The sequence below is a fragment of the Cibotium barometz genome, chromosome 13 (genome assembly GCF_041138505.1).
Source record: "Cibotium barometz isolate CiBa-2024 chromosome 13, ASM4113850v1, whole genome shotgun sequence".
In the NCBI taxonomy this organism is placed as follows: Eukaryota; Viridiplantae; Streptophyta; class Polypodiopsida; order Cyatheales; family Cibotiaceae; genus Cibotium; species Cibotium barometz.
In genome coordinates this window covers 2,466,400-2,486,580 of record NC_141058.1, presented here as the reverse complement: position 1 = coordinate 2,486,580, position 20,181 = coordinate 2,466,400, and the positions used below count along the sequence as shown (strand labels likewise).

General features: G+C 43.4%; 1 protein-coding gene across 1 annotated transcript; it reads left to right on the top strand.

The window, feature by feature from the left end:
- Positions 1-6,548: 6,548 nt before the first annotated feature.
- Positions 6,549-9,651, top strand: LOC147632266 (7-deoxyloganetin glucosyltransferase-like). The gene is made up of 2 exons (XM_086807077.1): positions 6,549-7,633; positions 8,299-9,651. Exons 1-2 carry the CDS (start codon positions 6,943-6,945, stop codon positions 9,270-9,272), a joined length of 1,665 nt encoding a protein of 554 aa, XP_086663203.1. The 5' UTR covers positions 6,549-6,942; the 3' UTR covers positions 9,273-9,651.
- The last annotated feature ends 10,530 nt before the right edge of the window (positions 9,652-20,181 follow it).

Below are 20,181 nucleotides of genomic sequence, written 5' to 3'. Positions count from 1 at the left end.
GCAAGAGAAGCAAGAGGGGTATATGCAACCCATTCATTATGCTAGCAAAGCCCTCACACGGGTGGAAAGGAATCGCAGCACAACAGAGTGGGAAGCTCTCTCAATGATTTATGCTGTGAACAAGTTCTGATATTACCTCTTGGGAAACAAGTTTGTTTTCCACGTGGACCATCAAGCCCTGATTTATCTGGTGAACAAAGCCTTTCTAGTGGGGAAGATGGCAAGGTGGATGCTTCTACTGCAAGAGTTTGAGTTCACCATCCATGCCTAGCAAAGAAAAGGGTGGTGGACTTTCTGTCCAGACTGGATTGTGGAGAACCTGCTCTAGCTGGAGTGGATGACCAACTCCCAGATACCAACCTATTCACAGTAGTAGCTGCAAAAGTGGGAGATATGATGTAGTATCTAGAGGATGGAACTTTCCTGGAAGGTTACATTGCTAACAGAAAGAAAAGGATTTCCTTAAGGAATAGGAGCTTCACTATGATTGCAAGGTAGCTCTACAAAAGAGGCATAGACCAAATCCTACGCAGGTGTGTCCCAGACCATGAGCAACAAGCAGTATTAAGAGAAGCACATTGTGGCATTCCTAGAGGACACATGGCCGGAGAAATCACACTTGAAAAATTTTGCAAGCAGGCCTATGGTGGCCACGGTCATGAGGGATGCCAATAGCGAAGAAAAGCAACATGATGTCTATGAGCGGATGGGTCAACCCGGTGATTCTAATAGATTGCCCATCTCACCCATACTGCTACTATTTCCATTTATGAAGTGGGGATTGGATTTTATTGGACCAATCAAGCCTCCCACAAAAGGTAGTAATCAAGCCGTAATACATCATTGTGTCACTGATTATTTCACCAAATGGCCGGAAGATGAAGCTGTGAAGAGCAATTCTGCAAAAGAGGTGGTGAAGTTCCTCTTCAAGGACATTATTGCTAGGCACGGATTGCCGGTGGAAATAGTCAGTGACTAGGGCACCCATTTCATGAACAAGGTGATGAAAGGGTTGATGGAAAAGTACCTAATCAATCACAAGAAATCCTCAACCCCCTATTACCCATAGTGCAATGGTCAGGAAGAATCTACCAACAAGGTTCTAACCAAAATCCTCAAGAAGATTATAAATGCCAACAAGGATGATTGGGACCAGAAGCTAGATGCAATAACCCTACGGGCATTCTGCACACCTTGCAAAGTCTCAACAGGGCAAACACCATTCAAACTAGTCTATGGGCTGGAGGCAATAGTGCCCATGGAATTTGTGGTACCCAGTTTGAGAGTGGCAATCTAAGAAAAGCTACCAATGGAAGAATCCTAGGAGCACAGAATACAACAGCTCCCAGCCTTAGAAGAAGAAAGACAACTTAGCTCTCTACAGGGGGGCGGAGATAGTGCAGGAGAAGAAAATCTTGGACTAATAGGCATCTCAAGAACATAATTTTCAAGTAAAGAGACCTGTATTGGTCCATAACTCCAAGTTGGGATCGCACCTCGAAAAATTCAAAATTTGGTGGATAGGACCATTCATGGTGAAAAACCCAGTCAGTCAAAATGCCTTCAAATTAGAGAGCCCCAATGGTACGCCTTTTCCCAAAATAGTGAACAGCTTCTTCGGGATGAGGAAATACATGGCCCAACTGGTGGAAGTTACACCAGAAGAAGAAAAACCAGAGGACAAGGAGCTAGTCCGGAGCATCCGCTATGGCATGATCTCAATAGTGGACAATGACGTGAAAAATCCAAAAAGCGACAGAGCTGCAGAAGAATTCCACAGGGGTGGCTAGTCCGCAGAGAAGAACACAATTCCACAACAAATCAAGACCAAGACAACAAAGAAGAAAGTGACCAAATGTACGCTAGTCAGATCCACATCAACAATGTGAATTGCCACGATGTCAGCATAAGTAACCGCATGAAAGACAACTGTCACAAAATGACATTAAAATTCCACATGCAATGGTAAGACGTGGAGGCAGCGAGAAAACTTTAATGCCTTTACGCGCCAAGACGTGGAGGCAGCGAGAAAACTTTAATGCCTTTACGCGCCAAGACGGCGATGGGGATGATACGAATCATGAGTCAAATCACATCGAGAAGTGGGATGTCGAAAATGACAATGCCCCAAGAAAGGAAGGAAAAAGGAAAAAGCATCGCAAAAAAGAGAACAAGGAACCAGAACATGCATACTCTCAACCTGCTTTCTTGAGCACACAACTCTCTCACCAACTTGCAACGCTCTCTCTCAGAAGAAAAAGCCATGAAAAATGTTAGCAAGAGTGTAAGGCCAGACAAGAGGCCAGAGAAAAGCCTTTGCATGCCAATGATGATTCCCGACATAAGGAAGAAAGACCACCAGGAGTGGGCGAGGAAGTGTGGCTTTGAAAAGCTTCTCAATTGCCACTAGGAGGATCTTCAGGACCCCGAGGATGGGGGAAAACTCATCAACCAGTTTCTTGAAATGAACACTGTACATGTGGAAGGGAAGGAACCCATCAAGATCTTAGAGCTCGTAGTGCACCATGCACTAGGGTTGCCTATGACATGAAGCCCAAAGTGGAGGAGGAGATTCCCAAAACAGGCAACATGCATCAAGTCAAGGATGTGGCAGATGAGACGAGGAGAGAGTAATTTATTTTCTTTTTACAGAATGTAATGCTCATGTGGGGAAACCAGTAGACATGTCAAACAAGAACTACATACTTCTCAGGGCAGCAGAAGCAGGAGAAAAGATCAATTGGGCCACTATCTACAAGGAGAACTTGGAAAAAAGAGCGGCCACATGCGCCGAGGAAAAACAACCCATGGTGGTGCATGCACACCTAAGGGCCATCGCACAAGCCCCCAGGTTTGTAGATCCCGAGTACGAAGAATCCCACATAGAGCGACCACACCGTGAAGCTGGAGGATCCTCAAAACCCACTAGAGTGACCTTTAGCTCTTTTGAAGATGACATGGATGATGAAGAAGAGTGGTAGAAAATCGCCTTGAAGGCCAACAAGAAAAGAAAGCTCAAAGTAGATGAAGAGCTGCTATGCCTGACCCAGACGAAGTAAAGAAGCAAAGCATAGAAGAAGAAAGAAAAAGACAACTAGAAGAGAGACAAAAACAGGAAGCCACCCGCAGAAGCAAAAAAGAAGAAAAATCTGGAAGAAGAGAAAAGGAAAAAGGAGGAAGAAGAAAAGAGAAGGAAGGAGGAGGAAGAGAGAAAGAGGAAAAAGGAGGAAGAAGAAAAGAGAAGGAAGGAGGAGGAAGAGAGAAAGAGGAAAGAGGAAAGAGGAAAGAAGAGGAATATCATAAAAAGAGAGAAGAAGAAGCTCAAAAGGGAGGCATTCACAAGAAGAAGGCATGAAGATTTGCAGGGAATCTCAAGGAGTTGGTGGAGACATCGAAGAACATATTGTCACTCTTCTAAGAGTGTGAGACCACCCGTGCATCTCGTTTTCAACTTGGGAGGCAAGCAAGGAGCATAGGGAGGTGGACCGCACGGCTCGCCTAGAGGGCTTAGAACGTGAAAAGAGCAATATGTGGGGTTCTTGCTCACATTGCTAACTCCATGGGTGCAATGCGGGTAGATAGTGTTCTTTCTCACATTTTACCTCACAACAACTTGTTGCCCTTGTTTTTAAGCTATGTAATGCCATGACTTTGAGGAAATGAAGTTGGGTTGCCTATGGTTTATCTCTCTCACTCTCTCTCTCTCTCTCCCTCTATCTCTCTCTCTTCTTATCAAGCTATGTAATATCATGTCTTTGAAGAAATGTTTTCAAGATTGTAATACGATCTCTTGTTATCAAGCTCTCTCTCTCTCTCTCTCTCTAGCATTTAAACATTGTCACTCATACTAGAGCACGTTTTCCTTCTTTGAATAAGTCTTTCTATCTCCCCCCCCCCTCTCACTGTCTCTCTCTCTATCTCTCTCTCTTGTCATGTCATTGAGGAAATGTTATCAAGAGGGTAATATGATCTCTTGTTCTCAAGCTATGTAATGTCATCTCTCTCTCTCTCTCTCTCTCTCTCTCTCTCTCTCTCTCTCAACTCTAATGTCATTGTAGCTCCTTGGCATGCACACCATGATGTCTCAAAATTTCATATCAGAGTCCACCACACCTTGCAAGCAAATAGAGTAGTTATGGTAGTAATCAAACTAGTGAGTGTGAGCTTCCCCGCATGGGAGATCCATGTTAATGTGTGTGACATCTATGGCACCGCAACAATTAGGGAATCTTGTGTGCTCTCGAATCCTTCTTTGACATCCTTCATCTTATTAGAGTCATGTGGCCAATGCACAAACCTATTTTGATGCTTTAAAATTGCACAAATGAACTGGAGAAAAACTCTACCAACGGTAGACTTCCCCACACCATAAAGAGCCGCGATGTTGTGAATAGGGATGCCAATGCCCAAATGATGCAAAGACATTGCTACCTTTTTCTCCACTGACAACTCCCTCGTTGGAATAGCAGTCACAATCTGTACTGGAATGACTTTTTGTGCCAAATCATCCCGCACTAAGGCACACACAAAGTTGAAGTAGGTACATGGAAGACGTAGATGTTCCTTAAATCTCACATCATCACCTTGTGTGAGTAGCGAAAGAATGTGTCCCAATAGTCTGTACTTCGGGGCTTCATGTACCATACACCATGTGTGGAGTCCTTCAGGTAGTGATCCCTTGTGGACTTTGCCGACATCAACATTAAATGTGAAAGAGTAGGGAATTCATCAATGAAGTCATGGTCCTCATTGTTGATGTGTTTTGAGTCATCTTCGAGCCCTTCTTATATTATATTGTTGAACTCCTCCTCAATGGCTTGCAATGGCTTGCATGGTGAGAAGCTACTCTTGGACTGCCAGGATAGTGGCCATGCATGCATTAGCGATAGCACCACAAAGAGGTTGTGGGAGTGACATGAGCAAAAGATGATGGAAAAAATAGATACATGCAAGTTTACATTGAAAGAAGGGGTCTTTTTAATGCACAAAAGGAGGGAAATTTTTTATTTTCTGGAGGGAAAATTTTTGACTTTAGAAAGGAGGGGGATCAAGAGGCCCCTGAGTGTGGGGACGCGTGCTTTTTGGCGCTCAAAATTCCAGACTGTTGCTCGCCATTCACCGTTTACTGCAACTAAATGGCAGCCTGGGCACTGGCGGCTTGTGCATTATGGCGAACGTGCGTAACGCTGGAGGGTCCCTCTATACTAGAGATCGTGCCTTGAGACCCAGGTTCGGGAAAAAAATAGGTTCGGCTTAACCTAGAACTTGTTCAATTTCTTAAAAAACCTTCTCAAATTGAAGAAAGAAGGAAAAACACCCCCTCAAAAATTTCAATATTTAGTTATAGATTTCAATAGAAAGAAAAAGCCAGCTCAAAATTACAATGTCCTTTTAAATTCATGATGATTGATGTAAGGCTTAGTAAAAATAATCTCTAACGAGCAGGGCCTAAATTTGACGGCTATTTTTCCTGTCAAGGGCCATTTTGCCTGTCAAAAAAGGTAGTTGAAAAAAATTCCTGTCAAACGACAAGCCCGAGAAAAAAATTTGCCTGTCACCTCGACAAGCTATTCCAAATACTGCCAGTCAATTGAAATTTGACATGCTTAGTAATTATTACTAAATTTCCAATGGCCATGTGTGGGCACTGAATGATGCATTTATGGCAATTAAGTTTGGTTGTTCCAGCAAGTACTACTGCATGTGAGCGTGGATTTTCTCACCAAAATTTCATCAAAAGTACCTCAAGATCTGGCTTACGACTAGACACTTTGGATGCTTTGATGTTTCTATCTGTTGATGCACGTGGGAGTTCTTTGATTGCTTAGGACGATGTGTTTGATATTTGGGGTAAAGCAAAAAAGAGGAGAGCTATGCCATTAGAGTGATTTTTCGATTACACAATTTTGATGATTGTTCAAATTTTTAGTCTTTTGTCCGAGGTTTATTGTGATCTAGTGGTTTTTTATTTGATATCTTTTGATGATTAGGGATTTTGCACTGGCAAGATATGCATGAATGTGATTTTAAAGAGAGCCGGTCCGTAGGTTATTCTCTATTTTATGTGTCTTCTTTTTATGGTATCTGTGTTCATATAAATTTACCTGTCATTTGACAAGAACTTTTTTGTTGAAACCTGTCAAGCGAAAGGCAAAAAAAAAAATTTGCCTGTCATAAATAATTTCATAGGCACCCATCAAATTTAGGCCCTGCCTAACGAGACACACTTTTCCAACACGTGTTGGTAGTTTGCCAACAAATCAATCATCACACGGAGGCTCCGACTGAGGGACAACACGTGTTTACTAACAAATCAGTCATCACACGGAGGCTCCGAACTCAGGGGCTGTCTCTCTCTCTCTCTCTCTCTCTCTCTCTCTCTCTCTACACTTTCTCAAATTGAGGAAAGAAGGAAAAACAACCCCTCAAAAATTTCAATATTTAGTTGTATTTATATTTCAATAAAAAGAAAAAGCTAATTCAAAATTACAATTTCCTAAACATGTGGTGGTGGTAGTTTGCCAACAAATCAATCATCACACGGAGTCACCGAACAATCATCACACGGAGTCTCCGACGGGGGGTTCCCTCTGCACTTTCTCTCTGTGCACGCTGCACACGACACACACAGTGACACACTGCACCATGACACACACAGTGACAACACAAAGAGAATCAATTTGAGCCGCATAGTCATCGTGGAGCTGCGGAGCATTTATATATGAGATTGCTCGGCTCTCTCAGGCATATAATTAACCCCTCTCTCAGAGTCTCTCTCTCTCTCTCTCTCTCTCTCTCTCTCTCTCTCGCGCACACACACACACACACACTCTCTCTCTCTCTCTCTCTCTCTCTCTCTCACAAACACACACACACAGGTGCAATACACACTCAGGAGAAAAACTACAGTGCCAAGCAGAATAGCAGACCTGCAGTGATTCTATGATGGCTGATGGAATTTATTCTCTCTCTTCTCAGCAAATTGAAGCCATGAGTAAAAACCTGCATGACAAAGTCGCCCTTCCTTGTGCACATGCAGGAGGAGCGCTCCAAGGATTCAACAATATTGATAGCACGAGCGCTGCAGCTCAAGAGCTGCATGTAGTGATGGTGCCATATCCTCTGCAGGGCCACATCAACCCCATGATGCAGTTCGCCAAGGTGCTCCTCGCCAAGCAGGGCGTGAGGGTCACCTTCATCAACAACAAGCACAACCACGACCGCATCCAATACACGCGTTCGACATCATCGACGCCAGGCTCACCATCCCCAAACATCATGCAAGCACATCCTCCCCAAGACAGTAAACTTCAATTCTTATGGGTAGACAATGGCTTGCCGCCCGATTTCGACTACACTGACCTCATCCCAAGGATTTACGAGTTCCACCTCGCAACTCACAACATGAAGGACCCCTTGAAGCAGCTCTTACAAAGCTTGAACCAGAAAAGTCCACCTGTTTCTTGTGTTGTGTTTGGGTCGTTTTGCCCTTGGGTGCACACTGTCGCAGCGGAGCTCGGGATTCCGAGTATATTCTTCTGGACCCAGTCTACTTCTGTAGGCTCCATGTACTACCATGCACCTCTACTTGCTGCCAATGGCTTTTTCCCTTGCAACAAGAAAGCTTCTCCAGGTACAATATGACCCTTATGGCTTACATTTTACATTTTTGCAAAGACGAGCAAGCGTTGGAGTAATGTAATTAGCTCATTTCATTGTGGATGATGAAGGGACACCGTAGCAGTCATGTGCATGCCAAGAAGTCATAGCAGTCATGTGCATATAATCGGCATGTGCATATAAAGCCTACTACAGCATAAATATCATTTTACCCTAATGCTTAATTTGTAATTAGCTACAAGTGACCCCCTGTGGTACCAAATGAGATATAAACATCCATTCCCTTCTTGCTAAAAGAATTAGAAAGGTGGCCAGTACCAAGGCGGTTCTGGTACTAAAGAGTCTTCACGAGAAGGGCGTATATAGTATCATGTATGGACCTATCATTTTCTGGAATGTTCCATAGTAATGGAGCTCATGTGCCATAGTGCCCCAGGAGACACCTGCATACCCTCATTTTGGTTTCGAATCAGGAATCTGAAAATTCAATCAAATCTTAATAATTGTTTTCATAATGAATTGCCTCCTTAATATTATAACTTGCTAGGTGCAAATTGCCTGGGCTATAGGTATATTTCGGGGTGCCTGCTTAATGCATTTACAAGGGCATGTGCACTGGTCCCTCAACTTTCACACTGTTGTCAAGAGTTTAAGCTTTATGATGTTCCTGTCTTACAGGATGCAATGAAGATGAAGTTAAGCCCCAAAAAGCTAATGACAAAGTGTCTTGTATTCCTGGTGTGCCCCCTCTTCATCCTTCAAGTTTCCCCACTCTACTTTATAGTGACAGCATCTCCAATCCCTACGTCGCATCTATCAAGGAGCAGTTCGGCATCCTCCGAAACTGTGCAGGAGTTATTGTGAACTCTTTTGAAGAGCTTGAGAAGGATGCATACCAGGCATTGCAAGCAGAGCTCCCCTTTCCAGTCTCACTTGTAGGCCCATTGATCCCCGCAGCATTTTTGGAAGGGGGTGACAAGAACGACACCAGCGTTGGAGCCAGCTTGCTGCAGGAGGAGAATGACTGCATCCAGTGGCTAGATAGCCAAAAGAATCAATCTGTATTGTACGTCTCTTTTGGGAGCGTGTTCAACCCTTCTGCTGAGGATCTAGAAGGCATTGCCTATGGGATTAAAGCGAGTAAGCAGCCATTTTTGTGGGTCATAAGGTCTAGATCATCTCTTCACAATGTAGCTGACATTTTGCCAGAGAGTTTCATGGAAGATACAAAGGAGTATGGGCTGATCGTCCCATGGGCTCCTCAAATGCAAGTGCTCTCGCACCCATCAGTAGGCGCATTCCTTACACATTGTGGATGGAATTCAACATTAGAGAGCGTGAGCATGGGGATGCCTATGATCCCTTTTGCTTTCAGCTCAGACCAGCCCACAAATTGTGCATATGTGTGTGATGTCTGGAAGATTGGGATGGCACTCAAAAGGCAAGATGATGGCAAGGTAAAGAGCACGGATGTAGTGAGGGTGGTAAGAACTGTATTAAAAGAACAGGAGGGTAAGGAGATGAGAAAGAGAGCTGGCGAGCTTAGGGAAGCCGCGAGGCGGGCAGTGCAACCTCAAGGGGCTTCTAACATTCACTTGGAAAAGCTCATTGAAGCCCTGAGAAATCAGAGTGTGAAGATTGCTTTGACATGATTGCTCTCATTGAGATTAAAAGCAGGTCAATATTCAAGCAGTTTAGTTTGTGCACAAGTCCAAAATAGGTGTGATATGTGCTCGTGTTAAAATTCAACATTGAGGAATTCTTCCCTGTCAGAAGCTCTACTTGATTCACTCTGGCAAAACAATAAGAAATCTCATGACATCTCACCCTAATTCTAAACATTTGTAAGCCTTCCTCTTTTTCAATTTTTAGCGATTTTTTGTCAAGTGACAATTAAACTAAGTCACAAGTATGACATTCAATGTGCTTTGTAAGATTTAGTGTGGCAGCATAACCTTAGTTGTGAGTCACTGTACTAATAATTATATCCGAGACTTTAACATGAATGTGTGTGTCAATTTATCTTTGAAATTGTCATTGAAACAATGAGCTAAGATGTTCTTTTGCTTGAGATGTTCAGGCTTTTATAAGCTCACTTCAAGATGTTCTTGTACAAGACCTACACCTAGGGTAGTTTCATTCCAGCAATATGTTTGATGCCTAAATTTGCAAATATTTTAAGTGAACCGAAGTGAAACATGAAACCAGTAATGCAACATACAAATGGACTGTATACAAAGCACTCATGCAGTGTGTGGAAAATGTGTCTCAGCTTTATCCTTGGGTCTATTCAAAAATTCCAAAGAGTAGAGAGAAGATTCACTTCAGAGAGAGAGAGAGAGAGCTGGTGGAGTGCTAGGGTTAGGGATTTTCTTTGTTAAGTTTCCCCTAATCAAACTGGTTCTCCCTAGAACCCCAAAAGATGTAGCACTCCCTGGCCCAAGGAACAGGATGGACTCAAACGTAGGTTTGGATGCCATACAGCAAATCAATCATTCTGATAGGTTCTTTTCCAGCCTTGGCAGAAGTAGAAGATAGGGCACTCCAAGAGATCCTGCTGATGGTACTCAAAGGCTATCTTTTTTAGGAATCTGGAATTTGGGACACCCACTCAATCATGATGGGAAATAGGCTTTGAACCCCCTTTTAAAATCAGGTGAGCCCCTTTCCCCAAATATAGCACCTTTCTTGCCATGGCCTAGGAACCGGGGGTGCAGACTGCAGAGCAGGGACATCTTCTTGACAAAGGAGGAAGTGGTAGTCTTCAGAACACTAAAGGAGAAAGTTTTAATTGGACAAGTTCCCCCCCTTAGGAAAGAGACTTCTATTAAGTATGAAAAAAAGGCATACAACAATCATTTGGCCTTCGGCCTCTTGCTAAAATCCTAAAAGCAATCTTTGTCTCCCTCTCAGAAGAGTTACTAAAAAGGGAGTTAGAGTTGGATTACAAGGCCAGAGTTTTAATTGGCCTTAGGCCTCCTTTTAAGATCCTAAAAGCATGGATAAGAAATGAATGAGCATTTGATGTGATCACCACCCAATACCTCCCTAACAATTTCTTCATTTTTATGTTTAAAGATGAGCATATCATTAGGGAAAATCGGAACTCATTTTGGGGCCCTTTGAGAAATTCTTAGAGTTTCTTATTTATTTGATGTCAAAAATGTGTAAAAGTGAAAAACAAGATAAAAAAGAAACATTATAATATCCCCATGTAGTGAAAAGGTGAATCTATTTAGATCCTCGTGCATTTAAGACGGAATAAATGACACTAACTATGTTACACATCATTTTAACGAACACTAAATACTGTACACACCATACTGAAGATATTTTCTATTTAATATCAAACATTAAATTCATCGAATTTTTAAATTTTGGAGGGTGTCAAACAAGTTTTGCACCATTAGTCTTAATTTGGTATGATAAAAGGTCTCGTTTATATCAGCAGAAAACCAAAAAAATGAAAGGAGGTGAACTTTTAAACCGAAAGAGGCTTTATCATCTTCATATAGATCTTGAAGATGATTATGCTCCAGTTCAGAAAAGGAGAAAGGGTCCACACATTGGTGCTATGGAGAGAGAGAGAGCATGAGATCGTCAGGATTACACCATATTGATCTATAGTGTGATGACTCAATTTATCCCAAATGCCCAATCACAAACTCCACTCCCTCTTTTTTCAATCCAATATCACTCTTAAGATTTGTAGGAGATGGTTACAAAGGTTTGCTCAGATACATATCAGGTCACTTGGCAATAACAAATGTGTAAAAACACTTATATCAACAAGAAGCAACAAACAAATCAGGAAAGATTGCTAAGTGTTGAAAGTTGAAGGAACTCCTCGTTCAAGTAAGACTGAAGAATTGCAAAAGACAAGAGAGAAACTTAAAAAAAACAAGAAGCAGAGAAACTCTAACAAAGAAAGAAGTGTTCACCAAATCGAACATGCTACCTTGCACAAAGAGAGGGAGAGAAGATGTGGATGTTGGCACTTCCAAGCGTCGCGACAAAGGTTGTGAGCTTGTTCTGGGTTGGGATTGATGAGGGGGTGGAGGTTGGTGAGGAGGGGACGGGGGTTCGAGGGGATCAGTGGTGGGCTTGCCGGGAAAAACTCCACCGTCGTCGTCATCATGTTGTTCTTCTCAGAGCCGGTTGGGGGCCTTGGAATAGAAGAAGGCGCCTGCTTCTTCAACTTCCTCGAGGAAGATGTCGAGGGGGAAGGCCACATGGGAATCATCAAATTGCATGATCCCAGTGGTGAGTATCACCTATAGTTGGAGGTAGCAGTGGTGGTAGAGGACTAGGAGCCTGTAGGGGATGTACGGTGGGAGCTCCCAACGACGTAAAGATTTATAAGCCCAATATATTGTCTCCCACTCCTGGTGCTGAAGGAGATGTAGGGCTTCGCCGATTTTGGAAGAAGGGTATGGGTATGGGCATAGACCATCGAGAACGGTAAGGTTGATGGTGTCATTGATGGTGGGAACAGGTTGATGGTGTCATTGATGGTGGGGTTCCCATATCTGATAAGGTTAGCCTAGTTGATAAGGTTTTAAGAGGGTGGATGGGGACGGTGAAGAGGGAGGCGAGTTTGGAGGAGATATGGGATTGAAAAAAGAGGGTGATGAGGAAGGAGATAGAGTCGGAGGGAATTTCGGTGAGGATCTAGGAAAGGGTGGTGAGGGAGATGGGTTTGTCGATGAAGATGTCATGTTGGAGGAGGTTCAGGTGGAGGGCTCGGTGTTAGAGGTCGATGATTTGGTTGGAATTTTGCGGAGGAGTGGCAAGGCAAGGTAGCTCCGTGGGCGGAGGAATGGCGAGGCAAGGTAGCTCCATGGGCGGAGTCCATCAATGCATCGCCGTGCATGGTACTAGCTTGGAGGGTGTGGGTTGAGGCTGAGTGATGCTGGCCTCTTGTGGCTTGCAATTGTATGTCCTTCTGGCAAAGGGTGTCCTCTGTCACCTGCTGGTACTTGTGGAAGGAGAGGCAGAGGCGGTTTCCTTCATCCTCAGTGCGTGCATCTCTCTGTTTGAGTTCGAGGGCTCCAATGTGGGCGAGGGCAAGGGCTTGGAGACGTTGCTGAAGCTCGCTGATTGTTGTGAGGGTGGTGGCGAGTGTGGCCTCACTGTCCTCCAAGGCCACATGGAGCTGCTAGTTGGCGAGGGTAGCTTCTTGGAGGTTTTCTTATGTTTGTTGCCGGTCGGCCTTGGCGCGAGGAGCATTTATTGTTGGGCTACTGTGACCTGTTCCTGCTATCTCTGCATGTAATCTATCATAGATGAGATCAGCTCCCAGGCGAGGTTGGAAAATCCCTGGGTAAAATCCAAGACAGTGCCATGGGGCCCTTGGAGTAGGCGGCTGGGAATGGAAATTTCCCAAGTGAGCCCAGCGCAGCATGTCAAAGTGTTCCGTAGATAAGAGGATGGGGATGACGGGCCTTCTTCGATAAAGGTAGGGGGCGGAGAAGGGAAGTAATGAGTGGGGGGTTTCCATAAAGTTCTCGTCAAAAGACTAGGTGGTGTGCAGGAGATCGTCCTCTTCCTCCGCTTTTCTCTGGGCTTCTGCCTCCTGTTCCTCCCTGAGTTGTGCCTCTGCTGTCCACAACAACTTGGTGGTGGGGGCCTCCTGTTCTATGGTCTTGATTTGATGGCGTTTGGGGGGTGGAGAGGTCATAGAGGGTCAGGGTTCTGGGAGAGGAGTGGCTGCACCATGGAGGCGAATGGGCTGGGGGAGTTTTGGCCATCCAATGGCGTGGTAGATTACCTTGGTGAGAAGGGAGGAGGCCACGAGCGGGTTCCTTTAGTTTGGAGGTTACCGTATTGATTAGAATGGGAATGTCAACCAGCTCCTTTTGCCAAACTTGGCAGAAGTAATCTCAAGAACTCCAAAATATTTTAGCCAATGTTCTTCCAACTTAATCGGGAAGGTATATGCATCTTTTCTGGGAAAACCATTGGGTTAACGAGTTTTGCACAAATGGTTTCTTCGTCACCACTGCTCTCAAGCTAATGACTTGTGGCGTCGGGCATGCGCATAGCACTTAGCATGTAGAGGGATGGAATTGCCTGCCCTCGTCAACCATAGCGAATCTAGTACCCACGAATCTTGGAAGTATGTCCAAGGTAGCAAGGATATGCATCCAATTCTCAGAGTCTTCCAGTTGTGGAAGGTGCGTAAATTCTTCACTCTCTTGCTCCTCATTGAGCGTCTTATGTCATGTTTGGCACAAGTCGATTCCAGTGGATCGGGTCGTTGTTACTAAATCTTCTACTAAATGTGGACCACTCATAGGATGGACTTTCCAAGTGCATAGGTTGACCTTTATTGTTTGATCTTTCTTTCGGATGTAAATATGATCCGTGCCCCAATCGTGGATCATTTTGGTTTCTCTCATGAAGGGATGACCTAGGATGCAATCGTAGAAAATAGATTGTTGGCCAAAGTTCATCACCACACGAAGGAGTGTGGGAAGCTGGTTCCAAGGATATTTATCTTCAGATCCCGTAGAAGACCTATGGGCCTTGCGGTGGCTCCATCAACAAGTTTCAAAAGTAAAGCCATGTCATCCATGGCAGGTGCTCCCCATTTCTCCCAGCATTTTTTGGTAATAATGTGTTATGGGCTACCACACCTCCAAGAGGGAACTCAATCCATTCACCTTAGAGAAGAGCAATACAACACAACTATCGTAGGGCACTTACCAATGCTTCGAACTTGTGTCCCTTGAGGTCTCCAAGCTCACTTAAGAAGGTCCAATCCTCCAAGCTCCACCTCCATGTTGTCAATGTAGAGTCGCTTGCACCACCACATAAGGCAATCGCTCTTTCTCACTCCTCACAACACAAGCATGCAGCATACAAGTATAGAGGAGGCACAAGTGCTAGAATGCTCTCTCTCAAGATGCAAACAAGAGCTCTCAATAGCATAAAGGGGGATTGTGTCCATTCATTATGAGAAAATTCCTTATATTCAATTGGCCCTTATTCACACTTGGGCGCCCAAAACGTACTTAACTAAGGCCTTGGGTGGCCAATACCCAAAACAATGTCTCATGATCTTCTTTCTTGACATGTATATAAAAAATTACATAATGTCAAATATGAATAATTTTTGTGAGATAAAGGTAAGTAGGTTTACCTCAAATGAACCAAGCCACCAAATATACACTGAAATATTGAGGGTTATCATCCTTGATGCATTTATTGAGTGCTCTATTCATCAATGTTATTGTTACTCTTTCCACCTTTTTCTCTTAGATTATCTCACATTCATATAGCTTGATGACAAATTTAAGCACACCTTGTGTCTCCTCATAAGATATGTCATAGAACTCCACCATTCTCCTCTGCAATAGCTCAATATCCAACAATATATTGTTATGTTCATTATATTGAATGGTGCCACTCTCTCCATTGAACTCCTCTTCGATGTGGTAAGGTTTACCAATGTACTCCAAGACCTCTGCATTCAGCTTGTCCTGGACTCTCCAAAAATCTGTTGGAGTTGGAAGTAATCTACCTTTAATCTTATGGACTCCTATAACCAAAGATAGTGACTTTTGTATAGCAGTATAACATTTACAAAACAACTGACTGCATTAGCATCCATAGTCTCATGTATTTCTGATGTAGGTACAACATTGTTGGTTACAAATTGTTGTATAATATCTCTTTTTACCACCTTAAACTTTCTTTCCTGTAGCATTTCCTTTGCCAATCTTGAATTAAGAAAAGGTTTTAATTGCTTTGCTAGAATCATATTGGGATTGATATTCTCCTTGGTCAGGCTGCATTACAATCCTGTAATTACACAGTTTGCATTACAACACTGTGGTTATATTATTTATATATTATAACATAAACAACACAATATTAACATAGAAAAAACTCTGAATACATTTAAAACCTGATTGCTTGGATTCGTTTCTTTAAGCCACCTGAGCCTGGCTTCAAGTTCTCAAAATTCTTGAGCTTTTTTCTCCTTTGTCTTGGTTCAATGCTTGTTTCCTTTTTCCTATAGTTCTTCACTTGGTCTCGTAACCTTGTATGTTCATTGTCACTTTCCTCCAAAATCTTTTTGAGAGCCTTGCATTCCTCTTTTGAATGAAGAAATTCATATGCTTGATATTGAGCTTGTTGTCTCTATCTATCTTCATAGACAGCAATGGATTTACAATAGCCAAGTAATCCATCTCCAGTAAAATGTAAAAGAGTAGTAGGGTTTGAGAATGGAGGATCGGAAGCAGTGCTAGGGTTGATAGGATAGATAGAACCATCACACCAAAGATCTGTGTGTTGCAGCCCTAAATTTCTCATGTTTGCCTTATCATTATATGAGAGCATTACATTGTTAATGTACAACTTTTATAGTGCCTTTGCATGACACTTATTAATGTCCTCAAATGGAGGAGCATATTTGTTAATCCAAAATGTGATTAACATCCCCCCCTACCTGATGTAGGTTCTATCCTCAGAACTTGTTATCGAGGTTGAAAGACGTGGTCGCCGAACTTTTTTAGTAGTGGATTCCCATCTCTTATGAATCATTCGTACTCTGTAGACAAGGACTTAAGAATAGTATCATCAGTAAAAGATTCAATGGTGTCTTGTGGGAGAGTGTGACGTATGTCTTCTTGAGTTTGTTGTGGGGAGATGGGCCAGGTGTCAGTACCTCCTCGGGGGCGAGAGTGTTAGTGGAAAATTCTAAGGGTTGAGAAGGGAGAGTAGAAAAAATACAGTTTGCTTGAGACTTGTCAATAGGCAGAGCATTTGGATACGGATCAAGTAATTTATTGGCGACATTAGAATATATGGGGTAAGTAGGGTTAAATGATGAACTTGAAGTTTCTTCCTAACCATCGCATGAACTTGGGGGATGGGTGGCTAGGTTTTTGGAGCTTCATAAAATCTTGGAGCTCAGTTATATCCTTATTTAGGATTTATGTTAGGATACTCAATATGTGTTTTTATCAAAAGTGTAAAGGACGTTGGTTAACATTGCTTCTAGATGCTTCTAGATATTATGATATAGTTTTAGGTTTAAGTGCTGGTGAGTATTATATACCTCTAGCCACCCATGGCTTATGATCCATTGATAACTATGGGCTACAACCTCGTACTTGTCCGGTGTGTCAGGAATATCATCTGGAACAAACAGGTCTAATTTATTGATGCTGTTGTCCAGGATTTCAAAAACCTAGAGCACCTGACACCAAGTACGAAGGTTTAGCACAATTGGGTATGAGAGATAAAAATAAATATCTTGAGGATCAGTTAGTACTACGTCCCCCCGAAAAATTCCCATGATGATAGTTGGATCAGCATCACGTTCGGTATTTTGTTTAATGAGTGTTAGTTCTCCTAGGCTTAGGTCCTCAGACAGGTTTATGCCATATTGAAGCAAGGAGAGGGTTAGTGTAGACAAAAAGAGAGTACGAGTTTAAGGAGAGGCTCGAGGAGTTATTGGCACTGACCTATCTCTGAGGCTCGCTCAAGGAGTAAGCGCATCTCATGTGTGGGTTCTTAACGTTGACTTCATTCTTGGATGGCCAGTTGACATTCCAACTCTTGGATGCGTGAGTCCTTAGTGCTAAGAAGGTTTGAAATAGCTGTTTCTCTGACCATCTTGGCAGCATCTAGCTCCTCAAAGCGCCTTGTTGCTTCTTCTTGCGTTCTTCTGGCGGTAGCCTCTCTTCCCCCTTGAGCCTCAATAATCCTTTGAAGTCTCTTTGCAGCCAATTTTTGACTATCTTGTAGCTGTTGTGTGACTTGCACCATCGCTTCTTGGTGTGCAATCATCATTCTTTGCATCTCAGACTGATTGATGGTGTCATTCTTTGCATCTCAGACTGATTGGTGTTGATGGTGTCATTAAGCGCTCTAACCTTCTCAGCATTTGCTTTGTTGATCTGTTCTCTTTCTTGTTGTAATTGGGTCACTTTGTTTTCTGTTTCCTGTGCAGAGTTAAGGATAGTGTATGGATTTAGCCTTGTAGCTCTTCTTCCTTGTCTAGGGAAGTGTGCTTGAGCTCATGTAGGATGTTGGGCATGGATAGCTGCTTGCTCTTGGTTATGTGTGACTTCCTTCTGAAGTTGCTCTTTGGCTTGCTCCAGCTACGCTTTCAAATTTTTATTCTCTTTAATTCAAATTTTCCAACGCTTGGTACCTAGCTTCCTGCTCCTAGGTTGCCTTTAAGCTCTTTAGGATAACATCTTTATGGGTTGCTTCTGTCGCTGTGAGGTGTTCTTGCAATGTCTGTACTTCGTCGATTGCCTCTTGAACTTGCTTCTAGAGTGTGGCATTACGATCATGAAGCATGTGGGTCATGAGGAGATGGCACCGTCATACTCGTTGTTTTTGCTTCCAAAGTGAAGCACTTGTGGCCACGGCCCCTTCCAATCTAGCTTGTGGCAAATTCAGGAGCTCATCCAGTCCCTCCACGGTTTCTTGAAAAAAAATCTTTCATAATCCAAATTATGTAAGAAGGAAGTGTCTGGTATCACCTTCTCGTCCTCCAGACGCCTCCTTTTGCTTGGACTCGGTGTATCTTCAGCCCGTGGCCTTTTGCCTGTATCCAGTGGCTCTTCTATGAGTTGCACTGGGAGTGATGTAGCTTCCTCAAGTCCTTAGGGTCCTGCTGGGAGTGATGTAGCTTCCTCGAGTCCTTAGGGTCCTGCTGTACTGGCAATGCTTCTGGTTCATTCAGGCTCTGGCTACAACCCCGTAGGTGCGTCTGACATTGTGGAATTCTTTAAGGGAGATAGATTTTTGAAGATTAATTAGGTTGGGTTTTGAGGAGGAGTCATGTGTTGTACTTCTGTTATCTCTTGATGTGTTGCCTTCTTGATAGTGGATTCCTGCTGCCCTAGTACTTCTTGGTATGACTTTATTTCTTGAGCGAGTTCGGCCTCAATTCATTGTGTCTCTTCAGTGACATCTGGTATGAATCCCCTCATCTTTCTTTCAGTATTCTTTTTCCTTCTTCTCTTGATCTCATTCATTAGCTCTTTAGTCTCCATGAGCATAGCTTGTCCTTCTTGCATCTCCGCAGCAGAAGCAGTCAGTGCTTGCTGAGCGCTCTGTCAGGAGTGTCAATTACATTCTTTCTTTTGGTTCTAGTTCTGGGCTCTCAGCCACATGATTTAGTACCTATGTCATCAGGTACGGGTTGCATATCTTTAGCGGCCTTAAGGTGATTGTCCATCTCTTTGTGGATGTATTAGGCCTAATCATCCTCCTTTTCCTCATGCACCTTTGCTATTCTATTTAGTGGCACCCTGTTGTACCTGTCCACTGGCTTCACTTGCATTATTAGTGACATTTCCCTGCATGCCTTTTCTGTGACTTCATCCCTGATATTTTCGTATTCAGCTCCATTAGAGTTGTACGAGCTCTTCTTCAACATTGCATCTAAGGGAATCTTTTCAAAGGCATGTGTATGTATTTTCATTGGTGGTGGGAGCTGTAGGGGCTCATGTATCAAAACCTCTGTTATTAACACTTGCTCCATGGTGCCATCTACTTGAGTCACTATCCCCCTCTTGGTGGCTTTGTCGTATGTCTTTACGTACTCTGCACATAGTTCTATGTCTATGTTTTGGGGGAGAAGCTATGCCATCTACCTGAGGCCCCCACCTTCTCCAGCTTATCTTTAACATCAGCATCTTCCAAAATCTGGAGGCACTCCGGGCTATGGTATTGTAAAGCCACCTTTCCATGCGCCGTGTGGAGTTCTTTGTTGATTATGGCGACATGGAATGCCTGGGCATATTGACCCATGTAACTCAGCTTCGGGCCCATGTGGGTCTTTTCTTTTGGCTCACTGGCTATCCCATTGCACTAGATTGTGTCACCGTGGGGGTCTCTGTGGCTTCCGAGTTGGATGTTGTTGAGGTCGACATCTATACATGGAGAAAAAGGTCACCAGTCCATAGACTGGTGGGGCATGTGCCACGCCTTGTTGATTTGTCTTTACTTTTCTTTTCTTTTTTGATGGTAACAAGGTTAATTGTGATGGGAAGTGTGTTAGTGGTGTGAGCAATTAACGGGGTATAAGTGCTGTGACGCGATAGGGTAAATTCTCGTGATTAGGTTAAGCACCATGAAAGTGCAGGTGTTAAGGCCGTGAAAGTGCAGGCCGTGAAGGGTTATCCCATGAAATGGGGGGTAAACCCGTGAGAGTTAGTTTCGTGAGTTGGAATTCCGTGAGTTTTAGTTACGTGAAATGGTAGTTTCGTGAGATGGGGTAAACTCGTGAGTTAGTTTCGTGAGTTAGAATTCCGTGAGTTTTAGTTACATGAAGTGGTAGTTTCGTGAGATGGGATAAACCCATGAAGGTTAGTTCCGTGAGTTGGAAGTCCGTGAGTTAGCATTCTGTGAGTTTTAGTTACGTGAAATGGTAGTTTCGTGAGATGGGATAAACCGGTGAAGGTTAGTTCCGTGAGTTGGAATTCCATGAGTTTGTAGGTTTTTGGCTCTAGCCGCCGCCGTGAACTTGCAAGTTTTTGGCTGTGAAATATTTAGGTTTCGTTTTTGATAAATTTGATGAATGCATGA